The following is an 18,699-nucleotide window of genomic DNA, read 5'->3' on the forward strand; positions in this document are numbered from 1 at the left end:
AAACGATCACTTGGTTCGCTACACAAGTACAACAAAGATAATGTCTTGGTGGTGGGTATGAACAAAACCAGAATCACAGCCTTAGGAAGATTAGGAAGTTGATAGAATTGCAACTTGGGGCAGGACAAAATTGACAATGAAGACTCCTAACAATACAAATGGGCTTAGCAGGATAAAAAAGGACCCCAAAACTCAAATAAATGCATTGAAGATAAAATCAGCTTTTCTTCAATTCTCATTAGGAAGACTAGATGTTCTTTTGTCGAGTTGTTCAGTACAATTTATTCTACGGTCCCTAGTTCCAAAGATATCTTCCATCGCTGACATACAGGGCTCTAGGATTTTGGGGATGGATTCAATCAGGGGCTTGACATTTTCAAGCAACTGTATTCAAGAAATCTTTAATCTGCCGAACAGATGCTCTCTAGCTCAAATAGATTTGAATTAGGAACACTGCACATGCAATTTTGTCAGAACTTGAGAAGTGTCCGTTTTGATGGAAATTTCCATCAAAGACCAGCCCCTGGGCAAAAAATTTAAAACATATTTTAAATCAATTATGTCTATTTGAATAATGGAAAAAATGCCCAAAGGATCATAATTGTATAAGATTGGTTTAAGAAGCTAATAGAAACTCCTCTTTTAGGGAAGGTTAGTAATAAAAGACAGCAACAATCACACTAAGCGTGATGTTTAGCCTTCTGCACATTCAAACTGTGGATCTAAAAGGAGGCTGGGAGAGAAAATTCATGTCTGTGTTGTAGACTTTATGCTGACAAATTCAAATCTATCACTCATCTGCTTTGCCCATGCCAAAATTATCAAAAGATTGGAGGATTTACTTGAGACTATTTTTTCGTAGATTCGAGGTTTCTTCTACCAAGCATGCTATCAGCCACTGTCTAAAAAGGTGACCATGACAGTTTATTTGTCATTTCATAAAATGCATGGGCAGGTCTTTGTCATTGCTGGAGTTTGTTTCTCCAGCTTTGCATTTTTCATTGTGTGACACTGTGTGTCGATTCTCTCTCCCTCTCTCTTTGACACTTAAACGGACAGTAACTCACAACACTTAAGAACAGGGATTTGTGAGGTAATAACTGTACATCTGATTTTACTGCTAGGTTTCGCTTTTTATACTGAAGTGTTGATGATTTTTAAGGATCTATAATTCTATCTGAATAATTATACAAACCACAAACTGTATAATGCTCGACCCTGAAAAAACACTTAAAATTTTAGACACAATCGATCACCGCCCTTGTCAAACAAGTCTTTTTCATTAAAAGCTTGACCTAATCTGCATGAAGATCTCTCCCTCTGCCAATCGCCTTAATGCACTGCGTGTTACCTACACTTCGATGCGTATTGCTCTACATAACCTAACTTAGGTGGTTACCTGCACCCTGATATATACAACTCCAGGGGCTTTAAACTAAGCGATTACCTGCATCAGGATTGAAACTGCTCTATGCAACCTAAACTAAGTGCTACTTACACTCATAAACATATTGTTTTATCTAAGTAAACTAAGCACTGACATACCCTGAGATATACTGTTGCATTAAATACAGCACTTGTAGTTCAGTGCTCCAAAGCAGCTTCCGCAAGAGAACTCGACAACCCTTAGAAACTGCAAGCGAAGCTGAAAAAGAGTCCGCCGACTCATCTGCTGCTTCTGGTTAAGGTTCCAGGAAGGACAAAGGTTGAAAGAAAGTACTAGGACATCTTATTGCTTTCGAGGAACTGATAACATTGTGTTTCACAACCATCACCTTTCCCTTAGTCAGGGCCTAGATAAGAGAATGCAAATTACTTGAAGTGCAACGTCATGCCCATGACTGAAATGTGCGAGACTGAACAAATTAGGTCTTTTTGTCAAATTATATGATTACTTCAGTAGGTACGCTTCAGTGGTTGGCATGCCAAGCGCAGAACATACATTGCCTCTGCCCTCAAAGAACTATTTCAGTGCCCCGTACCCTGCAGGTTTTGAGCTTAGGGCTCTGTACAGTATGAGTATAGCTCTACAAATGAAGGGCTTTAAGTAAAATGTGACTACCCAGTACAGAATGAGAGAGCAATGCAGAGGTGACACTACAAAGGATCAAGGAACACCAATTGAAAAGAGGGGGTTTGCACAAACCCTGAAAGCGCATAAGCACCGTAGATTTACAGTTAGACGTTCCATTCTATGCACAGTACTACAGTGTTTTCAATTAATAAAATGCTGGTTAGCCTGAACAAAAGGCTTAAGAATGGTGTAAAAAATGACCAATTAGAATTTTTCTTTTTCTAATCTAAGTTATTGTCAGTAAAACATGTATTTAGTTATCCACATGATGACAACCAAAGACAATTTTTGCTGACAATTCTTTAGAATAGAAAAATACTAATTCTAATTAGTCATTTTTTTACATTATTCTGTAATTCAGAAACAGCTTAAACTCACTTAAATAGTTCTGGGCTTTTCACTAGAATAATATTAAAATGGCCATAATGCGTTAAACTAAGCCTGATCATCTCTGAACATTCAGTTATAATTTACAGTAAGGAACACCTGGGCTTTGTGAGTGTGTTTTGTCCAAACAGGACATCGGTGTTCTTTGCATTCGACAGATCAACAAAAGAAGCCATTATGGGAACTGGACAGAGCGTCCTCAACAACTAACTGACGAACGAGGAATCTGTGATGTATATGTGTGCACTTTACCTCTAAATAATGTAAAACAATGTAGCATAAAATGGACAATATGTACATGGTCTTCTAAATTTGGACAGGTCTGGTGAAGGAGGCGTATGTGCTCTTTAAAAGTATGAGCATCTTGACTTAAGTACAAGAGATTAAGAGGCAGCTTGGCTAGGCCTGCACTTCAGTTATATGTGCCTTATATAACACATCAGCATGCTTCTCTACTCATTGGCATTTAAAACAATCAGCTCGGATCAAGAGACTGCACCAGACATACTCACATTTGGATTCTTATCCTCGTCATACTTATCTATGTGGTAGGCACTATAACCTTCTTCAGATGATCCCCGGAATCCCCAGAGCACGTTCCCTCTTGCAGACAAGAAGGGGCTGTTCTGGAACTGTCCGCTTGTGTAAAGATTGTTGTGTGTACTTGGCGCAGGTGGTGCAGTTGCCCGGGCTTCCCGAGAGATGATGCCCCCAAGTCCTGAGCTGGCCATTTCAGTGAAGAGCTGCACCAGGCTCTGGCTCACAGGAGGGGTGGGAGGAGAGGAGGTGGGGACGGTACCCCGCTTCAGGATTGTGAGCATCTGTGCAAAAACATTGAACATGCGGAACTCGTGTTCTCGGTCCTGTTCAAATCGGCGCTGCTCCAGCTGCATGCGCCGATCCTCCATCTCGATGTCCCGCTGCAGTCGCCGCTCTTCCAACTGTAGCAGGCCCTCTTCCATAGCTCGCTGTGAGTGTAGAGTCTTTAACAGCAGCTCGTCCAGGGACTCCTTAGTCCTCAGCCCCTTCCGCTTCTTCCGCCGCTTGTGTAAAGAACTGAAGCCTGGACCGGGAACTGCGCCTTGGAGGACAGTGGACGAGGCCAAGTTGGGCTCGCTAAAGCCTAACAGAAATAATGGGGGCAAAAACAGCGTGTAAATAATTTTCTCAAAAAAATCACCCAAAAAAGACCATTGATACTTTGTTACAGAGTCCCACAACTGAGAGGCACTGAGAGGCACGAACACAGCAGACACAGCCTGAAATCAAAGGTGACGCCGTTTGTCAATTCGCTGTGGAGCAAAGATTACTTTGTGGACATTGCACTGTCTTGCATGAGGTGTTTGCTTTGTGTATTGTGTAACTACCAAGGAGCAGCTGCAGCTCCACTGGGAAACTTCAGACAGATGAGTGAGAGAGCAGAGCACATTCTGCAGGAACAGAATCACATTTTATATAGTCCAAGACAATACATTAATGATTATGTAAAACTAATTAAATATGAATACATAATACATTTATATACACACTACAAAACACTAAGTATTTGAAACGGTCTCCAGCAAAGGATTTGTGAAGGAGTAAAACTTTATAAACATACAAAGTGTGTTAACTATGCAAAACTTTGCATGTAGAATTGGAGATAGCTTATTCTATTACACAACCTGATGGAGCTGTTTTTTTCCACTATGCAAGGTTGAAAACATAAGCGTACCGACTAGAATTCACAACTGCAACACTAGGGTTACATCCTGTAACTGCTGGAGCCCTCATGTCCACCTAATCCTCTGAAATCAGAGAGCTCTGAATAAGAATCATGAAGAACATCACTGCTCGGTTGGAACATGTCCACAGCACTACATGTAGAAGCAAGGGCACATTGACATCTGGACACATGCAGCATTTTCCAGTCCAAACTACAAGACCTACAATCGTTTCAAAGGCAAACATGTCCTCCAATCACACCTCCCACATAAATCACAAGCAGCAGAAAGTCATCACAAGGTGAACAAGCCAGGATGAAGATCTCCTCCGAGAGCTAGGGCATCCTGTTGATAGATAGCCCGCCCCCTTTCACCACACACCACCTACTAAAACCGCTGTGTGAACAGACAGGCCGACTTACTTGGGACATAAAGTTATACTATGCCCTGGAATTCAAGAATGTCATATTTAGGTTTGATGTATATGGCGCACCGATCATGGCACAAATATTGAATTATATAATTATGTTAAGTGGCTTTGAGTAAGCCTTCTTCAGCCACTGGATACTTTTGCTTCAGAAACTTTAGCCTTTGCTTATGACGTAGAATGCATCCTGGAGCTGCCCACAGGAGTATTTTAGACTCACAATTTTTCTATTAGCTGTTTTGGAGTGTACATACACCTCCATTGGAGTGGACGCGGTACAGTTTTACATCTGACATCAGTAGGCGAGTGGCACAGAAGAACTGGGGAGCAATCATTAACTAAAGCATCTGAAACACAGATTCAATAAAAATAAAGGTACATCTTGCAACTGCGGCACCTTCATCATCACTCATTCTAAACGACGCATAATAAAGGGCAAATACTAGACCTCACCGCTGGGTACCACACATCGATTAAATGCCATCTTACCAGTAAGAAGGGCTGTTCTGACTGCTTTCCAATCTTTTCCAACTAACAGACTCTACCTAGAAAATAGTGAAGCAGTGACTGCATAGTCTGACTCCCCCTGCATGCATTGTTGCGAAACTGTCTCACAGCGTTTACACAGATAATGATGATTGCATTCTATCTGCATACAACAGGATCCTATCCTTGGCAGTCAATTTCCGTACTCCCCTGGAACTTAGTAGCCACAATTTCTGAAGCTGTAGATGTTAAAAGAAGAGAGATCTGCAACACAGAAAGCAATTGACCTTCCATCAATTTTCTATTTCTTCTCACAAAACTTAAATCTCTAAGGGTGAAATACAAACATGTGATAACAGCTGTAGGTGTCAAAACTAGTCCTGGATTTTAATTTAGGGATATAACAAATTCCTAAATTACTGATGACAAGATATTCACCATCAGAAATAACCTTCACTCACACAAAACTCAAATGTGCTGCCATGTCCTAAAACCTCAAATAAATCAAGGCGCAGAGAAATTCACCCAAAAATTAAGAACCACAGGATCCAATTGCAGTGGATATACTCAAAGAAAAAATTCACATTATTGCCATCAGTTGGTCTGGGCCTATTAATGATTCTCCCACCCAGGGTACCTACCCCGACAAGTTGAAATGTGGCCAAACCTCCCCCATTTTGCATTATTATTTTTTTGCAGCATTTATTTATTAATTTTCATTTAACACAAACTGAAGGTACATGCAGTCAAGCACTGTAAAGGAAATCCTCGCCCTACATCAAGAGAAGGCAAGATACAGGCCAAACAGAATCCCATCAATACAGATGCCAACCTAGGAGCACTGGAAGAACAGTATGAGCAGAAAGTCTCAGCCGAACCCCCTCCCTGGCTCGCATCGCCTTCACACTACCAAGGACATGTTCCAAGGGGAGGGATTAGTAACCAAAACAACTTTCTGTCAAGAGGGCGTGGGAAGGAAGAAGTCAAGGGAGAGTGAAACTGGGATTAAGGGCGTAAAGGAGCATCCCGGCATTGACAATGATGATGCAGATGAGTCATCTCAAGAATCGCATGCTGCATGCTCCCGGATGACATAGTTGATAACTGCAACTTAGTGTCGATTTTCGCAACAACAAAAAAACAGATTGTGATGTTTTTGCAGTTCCACAGCTGTCAACTAAGTTATACTAATGAGCTATACAAGTTTACTTGCTGAAAGGGAAGATAATAACTCATCATTTTTTCGGTTTTTCAGGGCAGGTTACTTGTAAAATTTTAAAAAACTGTTAAAAAATTCCGGCAGCTCTGGAGAGGTAACAATATGTTGGGGAGCTTGGGCCCATCCTTAGGATTGGGGTATTTCCCCCCGTCCTGGGGTTGAGCTAGGGGCACAGATAGGGCCAGATCGGACACTACCCTGGAAGCACTAAAGTGCTTCCGGGGTCAAGCAGGTCAACTTAAGAAGCCGCCAACGCCCCCAGCCCCCACTACAAAGCAGCAGGAGTAAACGACTCCTACATCGATGCACTGACCTCTAGGAGCTGCACGGGCTGGGCGCTGTTTTCGAACCGAGAGTCTTTGCTGGTAATTAGACTCTCGGTGGCAGCTTCGGAGGGTATGAGGGGTTACGCAGGGGCTGCAAGTTGGGGGTGTCGAGATTTCCTGTGAGTAAAGAGCGTGTTTCTTGGGTTGAACGCGCCACTTTAATGATTTGATTTATGTGAATCGTTTCATGGAGGTCTGATTTCGAGCAGTGTTCTGGTTGAATTATTTGAAAATGGTTTATGGTAACCGTGAGTAGGAGCGTGGCTCTTTGAATTGCCTGGGAGATGGTGCGGTATTGCCTTGTGAGTGAGGCTGTTAGTGGCAAAGATTTGCCCTCAGTTAACCGCTTTAGGAGAGCAAAGGTTTACCGTTTTTTGTTGACTCTGTGAGGACGTCAGGTGGAGCTAGGGAGGCCACCAAGTGGGCACGTGTGGAGGAAATGATGCACAGGAAGGAGCGAAGGACGGATGTGATAGATGGGATTCTAGTGCCTTTGCGCTCACAGCGCCTCAAGGGGGGCAGGCAGTATGAATGAATGAATACATTTTATTGCTAGTTACTTAAAACCATAACATAAAACCTTAGCATAAAACAAAATTATAAAAATATCAATGTTTTAAAAGAAGGCAATGGTTAAAATCCGTGGACGTCAAGCAGACTTGCATTTAACTGGGTCTCTATGTGGTGAAGCCGTCAGCAGGGATCGAGACTGTTTGATAAATTTACCGAACGAGGCCATCTGTTTTACTGTGTACAATGTGTACAGTTGGTGAATCGCCTCCTTGGCTGTACGGGTGCCCAGTTGTAATAGAATTGGCCGTAGATAGAGACTGCGAGCTGTACGCAAGGCCGGGCAACAAAATAAAAGATGGGCCAAAGACTCGTGTTTGTAGTCGCAGAGCCGGCAGCCCTTGGTTGCCTGTGGTCTCAATTTGGTGTTATATATTTCTTGAAGAGGCAGAGGGTGTAGTCTGGATGCTAAGATCCTAGATAAGGCTGCACTGCCCACGGCCTGCGTTGGGTGGTGTTTAGGATTGAACCCTTTTTGTGGCAGGGTTTGACTTTCGTGCAGGCCTTTTTTATCCAACTGGTCCAGGTCTAGAGCGCGTGAGTGTGTACATACTTGTTTTTTAAGTGTGCATTTGATGGCGGAGTACTTGATGGTCTTGGGGTTCCAGTTCTCCAAGGCTAGTTTAAGCTGGACTGCTCCGGCTGCGAGAGCAGTTGACCATGGATTCCCAGGTTCACAGAAAATATGTTTTAAAACCGCCTTCATAGATTTCTCTTGGGCCGCTATGGTAAGAAAGTAATATTTGCACAGAAAGGCCATCTCTTCCAGCATTTGTTGATTCAAAGAGAATTCTAGGCGCACTAGTGTGTTTCGAGTGCACGCGGGTAGATGAAACAGCCTTTTGGGGGGCAGGCAGTAGGGCCAGCGGTTCCAGCGGAGAAGCCTAGAAGGCCAGGGGTTGCGCCATGAACCCCCGTGAACAAGCGCGAGAGGGGCAAGCGACAAGTAGCGCAGGCGCAGGGGGTCAAGGTCCGCGGGCTACGCCTGAGGTTGTGCCAGTGGGCAGTGCAAGTGGTGGTGAAGGTCAGGGCAGCCCTCCTGCAGTGGTAGTGCTGGCGGCGAACAGCGGGATTGTGCAAAATGGTAATGGTTGCATTGTGATAAAACAGCAGCAGGAAGTGCAGGGCACCCGGAGTTGGTAGCAAATCGAGCCGGTGTTTTGCCTTGGATTTCGAAAGTAGGGATGTTGTCTGCACCATTAATGGGGGGAGGGGTGCATTGGTAGGTGTAGCGGAGACCGACCATGTTGAAAGGGGGGATGCCTGTGGCCCATTTGCATTGCATAGGGGACAGAGTATGCAAGGGCAGGCGGGAGTGGTCGCTGCTTTAACTGTTTAGGTGGCGCAAAATTCAGTAGTGCTTATACCTTGCAAGTGGGTAGTGGGGCACAAGCAGTACCAGCCGTGGCCCTGCCCCTCCCCAAGGAATCTACGCCAGCAGGAATTTTGGAAGCCATGCACGATCAGTTGGGCAGGCACGTGCCTACAGATGTGAAGGAGATTTGGAAAGGTAATTATATAGATATGTGTGAGTTAATTGCAGGTGTGGCTGAGCGGAAAGAGAGCAAACAGTGCAAGGTGTGCTAGCATTCTAGGGAGTTTGGGCACTGGCCTTTCAAGAAAAGGGGGGAGGAAACCATGATAAATTGGGCCAAAGGTTTCTCAATTTTCCAGGCAATCATGTCAGGTCGATTCCTGACCGTGGGGTCACAACTGGCATGCTACTAGAATAGGATAGTTTGTGCGCATAATGAGTTTGGAGGGACCACGTGGAGGGACTAGGACAAAGAATTTAAGCATGTTTAGGACACTAAACCCGTGTTAGGGTGGGAGCTGATCAATGTAAACACATGGCTGCACTACATGAAGTCGTTGAAGGTGCCCCGAGAGCTCTTTCGGGCAGGCTTAGGGGCAACCAATAATTCGGGGAGCGAGGCAAAGAAGGGGTCATGCTGGGACTTCAATATAAAACCTTGCTCCAGAGCCCCAAGGACGTGCAAATTCAAGCACGGTTCTTTCTGCTGCCTGCCATCACACCCAAGTCAAGTGCTTTAAAAAGACAAAGGATACAGTGCCCAAAATGAAGGAATGATCACCCTCTATTGGTCAAGGCCCCCTTCAACAGTTAACTGGCTAACAATGGTGTCATGGTTGAATGTTTACGGCCACACAGTGGCAGCTCAGACTTTGTGTGAGGGTTTTAAGAGCAGTTTCAGAATCCTAGCTGAGGGTTGTGTGGGCGTGACATACAGTAAAAACCAGCAGTTACTACGGGCTAATCCTAGCATTGCCAGAAATAATATTTTCAAAGAGAAGAATTGGGGGAGGGTGGCTTTTGATTCCATCCTTCTGGAGAATTTTGTGTGTTCCCCCCTTATGGGCAGATCCAAAGGAGGACCCAGGGAGTACCGCTAGATACACAACTTGCTGAGGGTCAATCTGTCAGTGAGGCTATCGAGGGGACATTGTGCTCAGTCAAGTCTATCTCGCTAGACCGGGCAACAGCAATGTTCCAAGAGCTGGCACATTGTTAGTGAAGACGCATATAGAATCCGCCTATAGGCTGCTACCAGTGCATCCTGATGACTTTCATTTATTGGGTTTCCAATTTGAGGGTGTCTTCTACTTTGACAAATTTATGCCCATGTGCTGTTTAGTCTCTTGTACTTACTTCGAAAGGTTTAACACTTTATTTGAGTGTGTATTTAGGCATAGATCGGGGCACCGGTGGGGCCTAAATTATTTGAATGATTTCCTGTTCCTTGGTTCACCTGGAACAACGGAGTGTAGGAAGGCGTTAGAATGTAATGGGAAAGTTCGGGATACTTCTGGTGAAAGCAAAGACCTGTGGGCCAGCTACAATTGAATTCCTGGGGACCGATTTGGATTTCAAGGCAGGCGTGTCTAGGCTGCCCCAGAAGAAAGTCAGGGGGTTCACAAGTGCATTGGAGAAATATCTGGTTGCTAAGATGACACTGTATCAGTTGCAGGTGGTAGTTGTGCAGTAGAACTTTGCGCTCCATATCAGACCCATGGGCTATCCATATTCCAGGTCAATCGCGCAGGCCATGTGTGATCTGAAGTTGAGGCACCATCATACTAGGTTGTTAAGTGAGGTCCGCCAGGATATGATAATATGGGAGGCATTTTTGAGGGATTTGAGTGGGACAGTAGTATGGCCAAGACCCACCAATAAGGAGTTAGGTCTATTTACAGATTCTGAAGGCAGCTCAGGCTTTAGCGCCATTTTGGGTGCATCTTGGTGTGTCCAGAGGTAGCCAGAAGACTGGGTGGAATCTGGTTTGGTGACAAACATTAGCTTCCTAGAGCTCTTTTCCAGTTTGGTGGCCATCACAATATGGCCAGATCACTTCCACAATCAATCAGTGGTATTCTGCTCAGACAGCATGACTAGGGTGAAATGCATTAATCTGCAAGCGGCCAAGTGTAAGATGATCTTAAGTTTATTGAAGGAAATCATAGTGCTATGTTTGAAGCTGAATGTCATTTTTAAATCAAAACAAACTTAGCGTATTGAATAATGCAGTAGATGCTTTGTCTCATTTTAAGATGCAAGCTCTCAGGTATCGCCACCCAGAATCAGCGTAGTTCCCTTCACAATTCCCAGATCAACTATGGCAGCTTGGTGCCCCAGTGTACAACACCTTGTGGCTGCCAGTTTAGTGCCTAGGACAAGGCATGCCAATGAGGGGGCATATTGCACATATCGCATGTTTCAAGAAGGAAAAGAGGTTGGAGAAGGATTTTTACCTGGATCGGTAACCGCATTCCTAGAGACCCTGAGATGGGAGGGGTGACCTGTGTCCTTTTCCAAGCGACATACTGTGGCAATTTCCTTTCTTGTAAAAATGCTAGGCTACACAGATGTGAAAAAAGCTTCCTGGTTCAAAGGGAACTGAAGGGCTGGCAGCCATTGGAGGGGTGTGGGCAGGACTCCAGGCGCCCAACAGACATATTGAAACTGACAATTATCATGGCCAGTTTTGACAGGGTGTGCAGGTCACTAGGCGAGGTTCACCTTTTAAGGGCAGCTTCCTCCCTGGTGTTCTATGGGGCATTAAGGATGGGTGAGGAGGTGGCAAAGAACAGAAAGGACATGAATGGTGGTCTGCAGCTAGCGGATATTCAATGGCCAAATGGCTCCCTGGCGGTCAGCATAGCCCGTTCAAATACCAACCAAGTGGGTAGGGGGGACCACATACTGCTTCACTTGGCCCCGGAGAAGGAGTGCTATTCACTGGGGAATCTGGAAGCCTTTATGGTGCACCAAGTACAGGGGACGGTAGGCCCACTTTTAATACATGGTGATGGAACGCCACTCACAAGATTTCAATTTTCAAGGTGATCAGCAGGGCTCTTGTGTCAGCAGGTTTGGATCCTGCTGAATATTGTTCCCATCCATTTCAGATTGGGACAGCCAAACATGTGGTTGCTGGGAGAAGCAGTTCAAAGGATAGGCAGGTGGAAGTCTTATTGCTGCAGGCACTATGTGAGATTAAATATGTTTTAAATGTTCTGATTTTAAAACTTTTCCATCCTTTACTGGATTCTCCAATCAACGCAGGTGGAAAACATGAAAAGGTGATGCGGCCACTGGATACTTCAGAGCATCCTTTCAACACCAGAGCAAGGGGTGTTACAAGAACGCTGGTGTTGGACCACTCCCAAGTGAGGTGCACAAAGGTCTTTTATTCTGCAGGCGACTACGCCTCGCTAGCAAATAAAGTCGGATAGCTTACTTTCGGTGGACAAGGGAGGGGCTACGCTTAACCCACAGGAGAACTGCATTGGACAGAATGTAGCCCCGGAGGCTTCCGCTTCCAGTGATTGTAATCGTGCATCTAAGCGGCAATTACTTGACTGAGCTGTCGAAAAGACTTATTTGAACTGACGAGTTGGAGAGGACGTAAGTCGGGTCAGGGCCCTCAACGAGTGGTTAAAACTGATAAACCAGAGGGTTGATAAGTTGTTAAGAACAACATGTTGGTCAGCCATCCCTCATGGGTGCATCCGGGGTGAGCGTTTTTTTTCTTACAGGATAGAGTGAGCTTGTCGAATGAAGGTAATGCAATGTTTCTTGAGAATTTGCTGGCCTGGTTGGCCAACGCACACTGTGCAGGGGCAGATAGTAGGGAAAATATGCTGGTTAGAGGTGGGTGAGGTCATGATTGCTTTGGACACTTCAGGTACCTTTACGGCATCCTTTTATACCAAATTTACATCGGCCTCCCTCGACCCTCCACCGGCTCTAGGCAGCAAGTAGAAAAGAGGTTGCAGGGTTGCGGAGGGGTTCGGGGCGGTCGCTGACACAAGGTCCTTACCCATCAACCACCCCACATGTGCAGTTGGCGCAATCTAGCATAGGCCCTTGAGGGGAATAGGAACTTGGTTGTAGGGGTTTCCCGTGGTAGGTATCCTAAGGGCATCCGGGCCCCCAGCAAAAGACTCCCGTGGCGGGATACCTCTCAGTATGGGAGAGGGAAGGTGGGGCCCTCCATAAGGAGAGACCTATGCTTTCAGGCCCAGGTTTGCAACCAGTTAATGGATCAGGCACATTAAATGGGCTATGAAGGGAAACATATATTTTACAGTCTACAAAGAATTTGGGATTCACATCAGGGCTCGGAGGACTTATTAAAAGTAATAGTTTTCCCCATGCTTTGTAATTCGTCATTAACCTTTACAATCCTGTGTAAGGCAAGCGATCTAATGCATTACAAGTTTCATGGGGCTGTCGATAGTTGCGTTGGAGCTCCCATGCTGGGCAACCCCCATAGAGGATGGTTGCAAAACCGAATGTGCTAGTTTACACTGCAAATTCAGAATGAGACGTTGCCAGTTTCATATGTGACACTGCATGCCCCGCTTATGCCATTTCTAGGCGCTGTAATTAACAGGTAATTGATACTAAGCCCTATTTAATAGTACTCAGTTTACCGACCGTGGAAGGACAGACTGCTCAGTTGGCCTTTTTCACCATGTGGACTTGAGACAGCAAATCAATAGACATCAGCAGCAATTGTCATGTTACATTTCCAAACTGGCAGCAGAGCACCTAACGGTCTAACAGGAAAGCCCTAACATAAAAAGTATCAATCTTTGAGCTATGATCTAATGGGTGTGGGGAGCGGGGTATGAGTGGTAGTAGGGTGCACCCTCTAGCCCATGAACCGCTTTGTTGTGCCCATTGCAAGGTAAGATTGGGACAATTGCTTGCATTTACATATGCTTGCACAGAGCACAACTGGTGACTGTAATGTTCCAATTCAATGTAACTTTACTGCACATAAAGATATATGCTACCTAACTACCCACTTACAAGATACCAAAAGCGAGACCTATTGACTATGCCAATGCTTGCTGTTTATTGCACAAGAATAGAGTAGTTACGGTTAGGTGATTCCCATGTAGAGTCTCTGTTAAGGCTAGGTCTCACTAGTAAACAAAATGTAAAAATATAGTTACCTTTCAAATTTCGATGGATAAAAATGTTTTTATGTCTGTGAAAATATATACGGCCGGGGGGGGGGGGGGGGGGGGGGGGTAGGGTCTTACCCAAAGAGATGGTCTCAGGCATGGTCATTGATATGGATGTTTTGTGTGGAATAGTTGGTACCCATGGGATATCGGCGACTCCCTGGCCATATAAACCCCCTGGGTATACAAACAAGTAGATCACTGAATCTCCAGGAAGGACAAGTCATGCATTCCTTATTTTAGGAGGCTACTACTCTGATTAAAATATATTGAAAACGAGTCTTGATGTATTGAAAAACAAGCTTGAGGCATGCCTTGAACACTTCTTGCCCCCTAGAATAATAGGTCTTAAACTTTTTATTTCTGCTGACACCACTGAATTACAACTGAAAGCTAAGGAACCCCAAGCCATTTCTACAATTTGAACCTCAACAATAATATACAAAAGGTAAACAAATAAAAACACACTGTATGAACTCAGAATATCTACTTTCTCCGCAGATGCATGTTTTAATATGAGAGCAACTACACACCCGTAAAAGACATCGGTCATATGCACAAATCAGTAGGTAATCATGTGAAATCAGAGCTCTAAGCAGAGGTTAGACTGAAGTAGTGACTGGAATGACATTGGCCTCAGACAGACTTGGGTAGCAATCGAGCTTAATGTGGTCAAACCTAGAGACCATGCAGGGCGATTGTTTCAAAAGGTGACAAAGACAGTGATTGCATAAAAGGTAGATGACCAAGTGCTCATTAAGCCAGACTACTTGCTGTTTGGTGGGAAGTGGCACCATGAACAACTATTTCCGATCTGCTGAATGTGATGTATGGTCCCTTTCCAATACAAGAAGTGTAAGTGCTAGGGGTTTGTAAGTGTCTGATATGTAAAGCAACAGATGGGCGGACCTGCAGCTGAGACGGGCTTTTTGTGAATTCGACTTTAGTATACATGCATAGATCGCTGAACGCTTACAATATTGGCTCTCTAATGTGCAGCTGCATGACTTTCTAGAAAATCATAACCAATTTAAAGACGGTTTTAGTCAGAAGCTGGTTTGTAGTTCAGATTGGAGCATGTTTGAAAGCAAACAGCTATTGTGCGCATTCACATATGTTCTGTCTTAAAGTAGAAATCAGGTCCTGACTTTTTTTTTTATTATAACTTTTTTATTAGCATTTGAAATAATCCCACAATGCAGTTCTCAATATTACTATCCACCATTTTCTCACATTGTTACAGCAGATCAGTCCGGCCAATAGTCAGAGACCATTATACATTGCCCATTATGGTCATCTGCCTAGCTCAACAAGGTTGGCGTCAGGAGCACTGCATGCAGCACAGGTTGGCGATTGTAAGGAGGGGCACTACCTCAAGGTCAGGCCCCCCGTAGTTGCAGCCTTGGGATTTGGCAATCATGCGACTGTTACCTAGCTACCAGTGCTCAAGACTGAACTCTAACCCAGTAGAGTTCAGTCCAAGGGTCACACATTTGGGATCTGCTCGTGGGAATCACAAGTGCAACTGAGAACAGTATATCCATCATAAAACAAAGAACTAAAGAAAGAGAGAGCGAAGAAGGGGCTGATGAGAAGGGAACGAGGGCGAGAAGTATGGCGGGAGGGTGGCGGGATTCTAACGCTGCCGGGAATGTGACCTATGAGAGTGCAAGCGCGGTGGCAGCTAGAGCCATTCGTGGTCACTGATGGCATGCAAGTAAGGGTCAGGGCTGACTATGTCGAAAGGAGGGTTGGAGATTGCGGACTCTGAAGGGAAAGGGCCGCCCGGGGTATAGTTCGAATAGGTCCATCGGTGGGTTTCCGATTATTTATTTTTAAAATGCTTATGATTGTTTTTCAAAACATATTTGCATTAATACATATATCAAATTTGATAGATGATGCTATTATTCTTGCAAAACCAACCATCTTTATAGACTGATTTATCTCAAAATGCTTGTGATTGACAGAAAAATGATGGTTAGAAATCATATGGGCCTGCAGACCACAGGTAAAGAACCGTACAGAACACAGAATTATCTTATTTTTGAATAGTTTAGGTAACAATTGAACATGCTAGTTTCTGTAAGACACTAAATAGCCCCATGTGTTTTTATTTATTTATAAAGTGTGACGCTGTTACCCACCGTCATCTGGTGCTAAAACCACCAAGCAAAAAAACATGAAGAGACAACCCGAGAAGAGAATGCAAAGCATCAAACCATAGCAACTAAAAAAACAAAAAAACAATAACGTTGACTTTGTCTCTGTACTTTTCCTCCATTCCATTAGAAACTATTACAGATGACCCAATGTCTGTACAGTGACCCAGTATGCAGGGGCTTAGTCACAAAATGAAACTCCAACCCTACCAATGATAGGTGAGGGAAAATACCTCTATTCTCAGAGAGGAAAGGTGCCACCAAATCCGATCAGACTGGTCGACCAGGCAGCCCAATCGGACCAGTGACTGGTAGGAAGTCTCCTAACCTTCATCATATCCACACCTACATCATATCCTGCACTGGATAGGGGCAGTCCAAGCTGAGCAATTACAGTAGGACTGGGAGACTCCAGGTAATTCAAATACAGCCCATAACCAGCATCTCATGGGGGGTTGAAAATTTAAAGGTAGGAGCATTAAAAGTACGTCTTGCAGATCTAATTCTCAGGAGTCATGGGAAGCACGGGAAACACTAAAGTTCAGAGGAAAAACTAAACATGGGGGTTCTTGCACATCTAAATTTACTCTGCAGAGTCTCTATGTTGGTCCATTCTCATGAAGTACGCTCGTCGGACACGAAGACCACTGTCTGTTTCTGAATGGCTCCATAGCAGTAACAGGCTTGTGAAGCTTTATTTCAGAAAACATGTTTATGTAAAGCTTGGCTTGCTGCCGTCACAATTGCTTACTATGTTCTGGAGGTCAGGCATATCTCTACAATGAGAAAACAAAACTTTTCTGGACTACCATGGACTGCAAAATCTATTAACGTTTCAAAATCACATCAAGCTAAGTAACTAATTCTGCACAACTGCCATACTGGTGTCCACTCTTACTGAAAGTGCTTCTGCGAGTGCCCTTTGCCCATTCCTAAGAGGTGCACTATATGGTCCCAAGCATGCAAGAGTGACCTGCTTCTCTTTCACATGAATTAATGTTCTCTTTTTTTAAAACTCCTTCACAATTCTACTTTGTAAACTAATATTCCATCAAGGGTGAGGTTTAAAGAGTCAAACTACGATGACGAGAACAGGAAACAAAGACTGTCAGTGCCCCAATGTCATGTCTAAGGGTTATTTCGGGCATACCCAGCCAAGGGCAGCAGCCACACATGGTATTGATTTGAGTGCATTATATGGGACGTGCTGCTGGTGGGACCCTAGCAAAGCCTCACCCATCAAACATGAAGCCTCTGTGACTCAAGAAGAACATGGTTGATTTCCTATGAGTGCTTACTAAGAATGCGGTGTCGGAGAAACCTGGCTTAATGTGAATGTTATCAGGCTACTGCTGATTACTTTATCAGGCTACTGCTGATTACTTTGTCAGGCTACTGCTGATTACTTTGTCAGGCTACTGCTGATTACTTTGCACTTTGATGTTAGGGCAATTCAGATGACTTGTTATTGCACCGTAAACTGATTAAATGTATATATCGCGCACCCTACCCCTGAGTAACCAAAACTGCTCAGAATTAAGTTTTCATAGACTAGTTATCCAGTCACCCCAAGATACCAACATTCAAGAAGGACATAGAATCAATCCACATATTAAAAGTGACGTCACAGGGCAGCATTTTTCTCTTTATAGCTCCAGTAAATTTGAGGCATATATTACTTTATATTGCTGTTCTGCCAGATTCTAAGCAGATCTGAATTTAGTAAAATATTGCAATTGGCAGAAATGATGTTTGAGGAGATAAAGCCATTTACAATCCCCATATCACTTATTTTTGTCAAAGTGAGGTTTAGGAACCCAGGAACCACATTAAATAAACTTTCCACTTGTGCTAAAGCAGTATTAACTCCACTCACATATAGTGCAAAGATTATATAAATCTGGTCCAATAAGGAATCTTTGCCATATCTCATCCCGCTCCGTGAGTTTCTTCCACCATGCACTTCTTTTCTTCCCTCTTTCCTCCATACGTGTGCTTACTTCTGTCATGTCTTTTCCTTACTTTCTCTGATTCATTTGCTCTTAATTTTTTAACTCCCATCTCTTCTACTCCCTCTCTCTTTTCCTTCTTACCTTAGCCTTGCCTCACTTACTCACCTGTCTATATTTCCTATTTTGGTCTTGGCCTACCAGGCAGAGACATGTTGGAGACATACTGAAGGTGTGCATACCACCCATCACTTACCATTTTTTTATTTTGTCACTCATAGTTGCTTTCTTTCTATTCGTTGGCTCTTTGTTTCAGCTTGTCTTTGAACCTCCTGTGGAGCATAGCTTCTTGATCGTGTCTCTGATTTGCTTCTTCCTTTCTTACACAGGTGTCTGCTTTTCATGAAATATTTTTTCTTTTTCCTGAAGCAGTCCATGAGAGTGCATGTTGTATCCAGCCATCTCCCTGTATGCTTCTCTCCCTTTCCAATCCATGTTGCTCCCACGCACAGTGTGCTTCTGTGTAACCCTACACTCCACATTTGTGTTTCATTTGTATTTTTCTGCCCAGTCCTCAATTGCTTTATCTCACACGCTTCTGTTTTTTTATTAATATAAAGCAGGAACTTTGCCCAAGGGGCACTTAAGCGCTTTACACTAAGCACCAGTAACATTATACACAGTCACATACATTATTTAGGTACAACGAGAATAAGCTATGGAGTCGGAGTCTAGGGCCCAAAGGACACAAACCCATTTTAACCTGATAGGAAGTGACTTGAGTGGGAGTAAAAGGGACCCAAACGGACGGGGACAGAAACACACATCCTCCCACCCAACCACCCAGCCCCGGTGTATGAGAAGAAAGCACGCTGGAGTACAGAGGCATTGAATAAAG

General features: G+C 44.1%; 1 protein-coding gene across 1 annotated transcript in view; it reads right to left on the reverse strand.

The window, feature by feature from the left end:
- LOC146859709 (1-aminocyclopropane-1-carboxylate synthase-like protein 1) overlaps nucleotides 1–18,699 on the reverse strand; it is a 164,897-nt gene that overhangs the window by 129,113 nt on the left and 17,085 nt on the right. Inside the window, exon 2 of the mRNA XM_085643455.1 lies at nucleotides 2,974–3,584. Coding sequence (XP_085499581.1) covers nucleotides 2,974–3,584 — 611 coding nt within the window. The remainder of the gene's footprint in view (nucleotides 1–2,973; nucleotides 3,585–18,699) is intronic.

The sequence above is a fragment of the Triturus cristatus genome, chromosome 3_1, assembly GCF_964204655.1.
Source record: "Triturus cristatus chromosome 3_1, aTriCri1.1, whole genome shotgun sequence".
Classification (NCBI taxonomy): Eukaryota; Metazoa; Chordata; class Amphibia; order Caudata; family Salamandridae; genus Triturus; species Triturus cristatus.